Source organism: Pyxicephalus adspersus, chromosome 1, assembly GCF_032062135.1.
Source record: "Pyxicephalus adspersus chromosome 1, UCB_Pads_2.0, whole genome shotgun sequence".
NCBI classification, from domain to species: Eukaryota; Metazoa; Chordata; class Amphibia; order Anura; family Pyxicephalidae; genus Pyxicephalus; species Pyxicephalus adspersus.
Window position 1 is genome coordinate 164,595,474 of NC_092858.1, and position 9,280 is coordinate 164,604,753.

The 9,280-nt window shown below is 39.9% G+C and overlaps 1 protein-coding gene across 1 annotated transcript; it reads right to left on the bottom strand.

The window, feature by feature from the left end:
- Positions 1-347: 347 nt before the first annotated feature.
- OLIG2 (oligodendrocyte transcription factor 2) lies at positions 348-5,300 on the bottom strand. Its single transcript, XM_072398225.1, has 2 exons — positions 5,227-5,300; positions 348-3,538 (listed from the first exon to the last, which is right to left on the bottom strand). Exon 2 carries the CDS (start codon positions 3,518-3,520, stop codon positions 2,633-2,635), a length of 888 nt encoding a protein of 295 aa, XP_072254326.1. The 5' UTR covers positions 3,521-3,538; positions 5,227-5,300; the 3' UTR covers positions 348-2,632.
- Positions 5,301-9,280: the final 3,980 nt, after the last annotated feature.

A 9,280-nucleotide genomic window follows, 5' to 3' on the forward strand; every position in this document is an offset into this window, starting at 1 on the left:
AGTGTATTTATGTTTATCATGATTAAATACACTATATTCTTTTCTAACAGTTGATAACTCAGCTATTCCTTATTATTAACCCTTTCAATATCTGATTTATGGTAAACCAGATATTAAACAATGAGCAATTAATGTGCAGTGTATTTATGTTTATCATGATTTAATACACTTTATTCTTTTTTAAGAATTTATTACTCAGCTATTCCCTATTATTAGCCCTTTCGAGACCTCATTTATGTTAAATTGAATCAGAAAAACATCAACTGGCCTCCAGTTTATGTTTCAATTTTCAATAAAACAATTCAGATTCAAAATCCAAAAAACACAACGAAAATGTTTTTATTTTTTAAAAATCGTTTATTTAAATCATTTCATCAAACGCTTTCTGTCCAACCCCAATAAAGTAATAAATATTTTAGCATTTTCTTTTTTTATACAAAAATAAACAGGTGACCAAACTTTGTGTGAGGGAAGGCAGTATTCATAGGGTGGGAGAGGAGAAGGCAGGCAGTGAGCAAGCACAAGGCAGGCAGTGATAAAGAACAGCTTCAATGGGCTGATTTACTAAAGAATCTTCACACAAAACTAAGGGTCTATTTATAAGGCAGTGAATCTGACATTCACAAACCTTCTCTGGTAAAGAATCTTCATCTCCATATATTTTAAATGACAGTGATTGATTCTCGACCAAAGAATGTTTGCTGAATGTTCAATTTATAAACAGACTCCATTGTGTGAATATTAACTTCATCCAGGAATGTGCAGGTGTGTGCATACACATTCGCACATTCTTTTTGTATGAAGACACAATTCGGTAAATCAGTCTGTAAAGTTTGAGGCAAGCAGTGACTTTTTACTTACGGTGGAACCACAAATCCCAACAAATGGCTTGTGGGACTTGGTGAATTGCTTTATATCTCACAAGAATCATTTACTATATATATAGTAGTATATTAATATATATATATATATATATATATATATATATATATACACACACACATATATATATATAGTAATTGATTCTTGTGTGTAAGTGCACAAAGCAATAAGTTCAGCATTAATATTTACAAGAACTCCATAAAAAAGAAATATTTTTGAATATTGGTGATCTTAATGCAAAAAATTAAACTCTTTCAGAACGAAAAAAAAATCATTTAAATGGCATTTTACTAATAGTTCCATTGATTTGTTTTTGCCCCAAAATCTATTTTATGCATTTTCCAATGTTATACCTAATAAAATCCTTTTAGTAATTCGCCCCCTATTTTATGTTATCGACCACAAAAGAACAAAAAAATGTTAAATAGTATATAGTTCTATATTTATATATTTACAAGTCTGAAGAGGCAGAATTGCTCAGGGGTGGGAATCAATTTAAAGTAGAATTAATGGGGGGTTGTGGAAGAGGGGGTGCTGATTGGACCAGGAGATTTGTTTTAGTGTTGGGGTGACCCTGTACAATGTGGGTTGCAGTCAATCGAGTTGTGGGTGGTCGCCAGTGAATGGTCAGTCTTTTTTTTACAGCAGAGAATCCTTCTTGATCCCACTGCAGATTCTATTTTCAGAGTCCTTTGATGTCCTCTGTATTTTATTTCACAAGCTGCCAGATAAAATAGCGCCTGCATCTCTCCCCAGCTGCCTGTGTGCACCTCTCTATTGCAGACCCAGTGGGCATTGTTCCCATTTGGTCATTGTCTCCATTGCCTGCAATCAGCATCCCATCAGGGGGGCATCTATTAAACCCATGATGGGGACTGAGAGGATAAAATCATGCAGTGGTCGGGGATCAGTAAAAAAAAAATTAAATAAAAAAAAAAAGCTCAAAAATTGACGCAAATGCAATAACAATTTGCGCCAATAATTCAATTAGATTAAGAAGCAGAAGGATGGCACTGGCAAGCAGATTGATCGTATGGATTGGATTCGGATAATTGTATTCTAGCGATCTATTCATTACATTGAGTGACAGATGTGAAGGACAAAAATCTACAAATCCGACACAGATTATCCATAACCGTTACAGATTTAATCTGATGCAGCTATAGGGCCCCAGGGAGTCAGTGAAGGGGCCCCTGTGCCTAGAATCTGGGATGATTCCAGATTGGGACCCTGATGGACACAATGCAGAAATGGATGGTCTAATATGAGTTTTAGATGCATTGAACCCATAAACAAAACCCCCATTACCCCCTTATTTATTCTCTCATCATTCCGACTCATACTCTACACGTGCGACTTTGCACCGACATGGGCCCTGGTAGGTAGTAGGCGATTTACCTTGCAGGCCAGCATTGCCTATTGGGCCTTTCCTGCATATAGAGCGATGTAAAATCGCACGTGTAGCTGAGCTCCCCCATTCATCCTTTAAATCATTCACCAGGAATGTCTTTTGTAAGATCGTACAGACATCACAATTCATTAAAATAGTCTCTGTATTGTCTGTGCCACCGACCGACCTCAGTCTACTAGTTGCCCCCATCTTTGCCACATGCTCTGAAGGGGGTATTTATGTGGATTAGGTCCTTCCAGGATTGTTCTAAATGTTGCAGGGCAGTCCTCTACTCATAGCAGGATTGCTCCAAGTCGTGGCCGACTGGTAAGTACATGGAAAAGTCCCGTGCATTGAAAGTCATTTGGAGTCAGAGGTGAGTCTGGATAAGCTGGAGCCGCTGACATGGTGGTGAGCTGCAGAGGGCACCTGGCACATGCTGCATGGGCAAGGCATGCCACTCCAGTGAGGAAACCCCCCACCCAAAGGGGCAGAACCGGGGCTGGGGGACTTCAGGAGACCATGAGAGACAGGATGGGAGGATGGAGGTGCAGGGGGTGGTGGTGGGGGTGGTGGGGCCCTGACTGCTGAGATGCCAGTGGTGGCCAGGGTGGCAGCTGTGGGTGGAAGTAGAGGGTGGTGGACAGGGTGGCCAACAGGGTGTCCAGGTAAGGGGGTTGCATGGGTCATGCCCCCACAGGCTGATGGGTGGTAGGCAGCTGCTGCAGCGGCTGCAGCAGCCGCATGATGGTGGTGGCCCCCATAAATCTCACTGACCAGCCTCTTCATCTCCTCCAGGGAGTTGGTCAGCATCAGGATGTAGTTACGAGCCAGGAGCAGGGTGGCGATCTTGGACAATTTGCGTACCGATGGCCCATGGGCATAGGGCATGACCTCCCTGAGCCCATCCATGGCAATGTTCAGGTCATGCATTCTCTTCCTCTCCCGACTGTTAATTTTCAATCTCAGCTGCTGAAGCTCATTTTCACTCATCTGCTTTTTGTCTTTTTTGGCAACTGCCGCAGCAGCTGCCGCGGCCGCTGCTTTAAATGCGCCCAGCTTGTCTCCTGCAGCCGCTGCCATGGCCATGGCGTTCCGCAGCTCGGCGCTCAGCTCCGCGGGGGAGTCACTCATGGTGGAAGAGGACACAGCAGCGGAAAAACCGCTTCCTTTCCGCGGGTGCAGAAACAAGTCATCCACTTCTGGGGAGGAGGCTCGGCTAGAGCCCAGGCTGGCATCAGAATCCATGTGGAGAGTAAAGGGAACCTGAGGAGAAGAGGACATGGTCAGGAACCATTGCGAATACATCTTATCAGTGGACTTTATATAGATTTATAATTTACACCTATCTGTCATATTGAAATCTATATGTGTATGCATTCATTATTTATACATAGATATACAAATAAACATGTGAAATATGATCTATCTATATATCTATCTATCTATATATGTGTGTGTGTGTGTGTGTATTTTATATATTTTATATATAGTACTGTATATTAAAGTATATGTATGTGTAAAGTATTAATATCTAAATATATGTACGAACACAATGTACAGTAAATAGTATAATTGCAGTATGTGCATCCAGTGTCTTGTATTGTTGCAGTGTATCTACATATATATATTTATAGTACTATGCATATAATAATAAATATAGTATATAAAGATCTAATTCAATCACCCAGAGGTAATAGAGACAGTTCAGGCTTTCCATCATACAATGTACAGTAGATAGTATAATTGCAGTATATAATTCTAGTGTATTGTTACAGTGTATCTACATATATATATATATATATATATATATAAACAAATAATCATAGAAGTCTCAACCTAATACTAATTGAATTAAAACAGATACTACCAGTAATATTATAGAACAAGAGAAGATGAAGCAGTGTAACAAATGTAACATTTAATACAGTTGCTTTATAACTAGTATCCTAATATATAATGACTTTAATACATTCTTGTTTTTGTATTTTTCATTACTTTTTCTGTTCACTCTCATACATTAGAATCATCTCTGCATTACTTGTATGGGATGTAATGATGGAATGCCTGAACTGTCTCCATAAACTCTGGGTGATTTGATTAGATCTTTATATACTATATTTATTATATATGCATAGTACTATACATATATATATATATATATATATATATATATATATATATATGTAGATACACTGTAACAATAGAGGACACTAGATGCACATACTGCAATTATAATATCTATATTGTATTCTTTCATATATATAGATATTATTACTATATATATATATACATACACTGTAATATACAGTACAATATATACCATATTTGAAATACACACACAACTATATATATATATTGTATGTGTCCCTGAGTTACTGTCAGCCTGTAGTTTGCCCCCAAATCTTAATTTGCCTTATCACTACAATAGGCAGAAACTTTCAGATCTAATACGGAACGATTGATATACTAAAAAAAAAGTTAAAATTATATTAATATGAAAAAGTCCTCCTACAGATCACACTGCAATATTAGATGAAAGTTACAATAGCTGATCAGTGATCATTTGGAGTATCAGTCTCTACAGCCAGGCACTGGTGTCTAAAGATTAATCCTAAACTACAGAGAGGACCAATGCTGCAGGTAATAACACAACAAAAATACAAATCTATTATTGTACTTTCCTAAATGTACTATAATAAATATAGAATAATAATTCCATTTAGAAGAATTATAAATATGTCATTAGGCTTAAAGTAGGAATTAAAACACAATTGCACATACAAAAGTTTATATATATACAGTATATAGTATATTTGATTTCTTAGCAGCAATCGGTCAACACAGCAGAATACAAAGTTGCAAAGTGCAGAGACCCCCCAATCAGCAATCCAGGCCAGGTTAACCCCTTCCTGTCCTGGCAGGGCACTCATGAAGCCATTGCAGCCACTTACTTGTCTTTGGGAAGTGATGGCCAGCTCTGTGGCTTATGTAGCAGCTCTGTATGGTGAGCAGTGGTGGTGACACAGTGATAGGAGCACCTTGCCTGGCAGCTCAGCCTTTATATCTAGACCAGGGAGAACAATGTCATTGTTTAGGACAGGGGGGCGCTGTCAGCCAATCAGAGAAGAGAGGGGCGTGGTTTGCCCGGGGCTGAATGAGAGTAGTGGGCTGGGGAGCGCCCCCAGCTTTGTGCCCGGGCGGCGTCCAATCACAGCTGAAGGCGCTGCCCCTCTCCATCACAATGACAGTTGTTGGGTTTTTTTGAAAAGCAACATTACATATCACAGGGCATCACTACCCTATTATCAGTGCAAGGGCTAATAGATTGTGCAAACATCCACCGGGCACCATTCCCCCCAATGCCAGTCACAGGCTGCCCCCACTGGGATTTATGGCAAGAGGGGTTGCCGATCTCACCTGTAATGTTATATAGATAGCGAATGAAATGTCAACAAAAGTTTTTATTTTACAAATTGATGTTGAGAAGAAAGTTAGCAATCAGAAAAAAACTTATGATAATAACGAGGAGAAAGGAAAGGGGCACTGGGATACTGGCATAGGTGCTGATGGCATACATGGCATAGTGAGGGACTGATGGCACAGATGGCATAGACAGGGACTGATGGCACACATGGTAAAGAGAGGCACTGGTGGCACACATGACATAGATAAGGACTAAGGGGACCCATGGCATAGTGGCGGATTGATAGAACAGGTGGCATAGATAGGGACTGATGGCACACATGACATAGATAAGGACTAAGATACCCATGACATAGACAAGGAATAATGGCACACATGGCAAAAACAGGGACTGATGGAACACATGGCAGAGAGAGGGACTAAGGGGACCCATGGCATAGTGAAGGATTGATGGCACACATGGTATAGACAGGGACAAATGACACACATGGCATAGAGAAGGACTAAGGGGACCCATGGCATAGTGGGGGATTAACAGGACACATGGCATAGACAGGGACTGGTGGCACACATGGCATAAACAGGGACTGATGGCACACATGGCATAGATAGGGACAGATGACGCAGAAGGCATAGAGAAGGACTAAGGGGACCCATGGCATAGTGGGGGATTAATGGGACACATGACATAGACAGGGACTGATGGGACACATGGCATACATAGGGAGAGATGACACAGATGGCATAGAGAAGGACTAAGGGAACCCATGGCATGGACAAGGACTGGTGGCACACATGGCAGAGAGAAGGACTATGGGGACCCATGGCATAGTGGGGGATTAATGGGACACATGGCATAGACGGGCTGATGGCTTCAATAGCATAGAGAGGGATCAACAGAGCTCCTGGCATATTGAGGGACTGGTGGCACATATGCCATAGTATGAAACTGACTGGGGCACCGGGTACAGTGAGGAACTGATTGGACATCTCATAACAACTGAAAAAAGGACTAATAGAACATTTGTCATTTGGAGACTTAGATGATACTTAAATACACATTACATATTGTGGGACTGATAGGACACCAGACAGAAAGGAGAATGACAGAGAGAGAGACTGATGGGATTGATGGTGGGGGGATGGCAGCCCTATTCCTCATCTCTCCAGTTCTTTCTATGTATGGGATGGATAAGACAGAGCTTGTAATCAGCAGATAATGACAGCTCATAAGAAATTATTGGGCGCCTTAAAATAAGGATTATTAGTATTTAGAACCGAATTAAATATATGAGAATGGCATAGATTAAAAGGGGAGGGATTACAGGAGGTGATTAGCAAATTCGCTGCTAATTATACAGCTATTAGGAGATGGATCTATAACTTCCTGATTGGAGGAGGTCATCAGGGACTAAGAGAGAAGAGAGAGGGAAAGAAGGAGGAAGGAAAGAAAGAAAGGAAGGAAGGAAGGAAGAAAGAAAGAAAGAAAGAAAGAAAGAAAGAAAGAAAGAAAGAAAGAAAGAAAGAACGAACAAAAAAAGAAGAAGGATAGAAGGAAAGAAAGAAAGGTAAAGGGGGAGAGAGAAAGAAAAAAAGAAAGAAAGAAGGAAGGAAGAGAGGAAATAAAAAGAAAGAAGGAAAGAAAGCCCTAATTTATGTGTTAAGGATCTTTTCTATGTTTTCTATTTTTTGTTGCAATTCCAAGAAGTTACACAAAGAAAACATAGATACAATGTAAATGGATGAAATAGATATATTTTGCAGCCTTGTGTCCTAGTTATATTACGATATATTTTATATAAATAATTCTGCAAATGCTTTAAATAAAATCAGCACACACAAAGACTTAATATTATTTTATAACCATAATAATAATGCTCCTGTCAATCAATATACCAATACATTTGTGTATTATATTAACACATATATGTGGGAGTCCCCATACACATACAATGTCATGTTGTGTACACATATGGTGCCATGCTGTGTCATCCCTGCACACTCTATGGGGTGAGAGGAGGATCAGTCCCAGGAGGCTCCGCCCAGTGAAGGGTGTCACTGGTGACCCAGCTGGGTGTTGTGCTGTCTCTACCCCGTCCTTGGCATATATTGCCATAGGGATCTGTGATCACCATCAGGAATTATCGGTTCCTGTCCGGAGAAGCCGAAAAAGAGAACTTATAACAGCTTGTAGAGTTCTCACCATCTGATATATCTATTTGTAGAGAGCAGACCACATGGAGCTGACACTGCCATGCATTGCCAGTGTTATATGACCAACTGGACATGCTGGTTCTTATAGTGGCACATTACATGCTTAACAATTAGTTTTCTATGATCATGTTCCTGACTTGCTATGTGAAAGGTACCTGGCCTCCACCATAGTCTGGGCTCATTACAATTCAGGAAAATGTCTATTCATCCTAAATACAACTGGTGAATAATTCACTGCAAACGCTACTAATCAGCACCTTTATTTATTGTCTCCTGGAGCAGCTCCCAATCTAATGCCCCTACCATAGCCATAGTCTAATGATCCCACCATAGCCACAGTCCTAAGTCCCTACCATAGCCATAGTCTAATGTCCCTAATAAATGTCAGTAACAAAGTTTAGGGAAATCCTTTTTTTTTTTTTGGGGGGGGGGGGGCTAATTAACCAACCAATATATTTTTGATATGGAAGGAGCCAACACAAAGACGGACAAAACATTCAGCAATGTTCAATTCAAGTTTTTGGGATGCCTGTGGATGTGGCCCTAGATGACTAAATCCTATTCCTGACTGGTTCTGGAAGGGTTGGGTCCTTCAGAACCTTTGAGCACCTTGCCTGGATTTTTTTCTTCTTCTTCCCAATGGGATGAGTATATGTTTTGTAATCCTCAGTCAGTTTTTCTTTTATCCCTTTAGTGATTATCTCTAGGAAGTGTAATCAGAACATGGGTCTTTTTCTGATACCTTTAACATTTTGAATGTCCTAATTGACATTCAGTGACAATGATCTCCAGGACACACAGAGGAGTTTAACCCTCTCAGCAGCAATAAAACTCTGAAAGAGGGTCTCAGCTTCTCTTCTCCAAAACAATTTTTTAAAATTCTTATCTGTTTCTACACTTAAAAATAAATGCAATTTGCATTTTCAAGCGCCCTGCAAGAAATCTGCAAAATGTTTCAAGTCAACACTAGCTCCTATGGGATCCCAGCATAGAATGCTGGCCAAGAAGCTCCTTCCCCCATTCATTTTTGTAAATGCATATATTAGGTGTGTATATGGTATCAGGTCTCTTTTAGGGATTTAAATTAAAAAAAAAAGTCATATTGCAAAAATGTGATAAGATGTTATTTAAAACCCCAATATTTACTAATGATAAACTGTCAATGTCTCATAATATCCAAAGCTAACAAAGTGTCAAAACTAGTAACAAGTTCATCCATTCATGCCAAGCTCTTGTTTGATTGAGTTTAGCCCCACCTAGTGGCCATATTAGGTTGTCCGACATTTGCATTGTATGTGTTCTTGCTGAATTGCTGTATTGTTGTGGTTTATTCATCATCACTTTAAACCGTGCTCACATTTGACTTTC

Excerpts from the sequence above, each read along its gene's own strand:
- OLIG2 (XM_072398225.1), bottom strand. The coding sequence starts at position 3,520 with ATGGATTCTGATGCCAGCCTGGGCTCTAGCCGAGCCTCCTCCCCAGAA.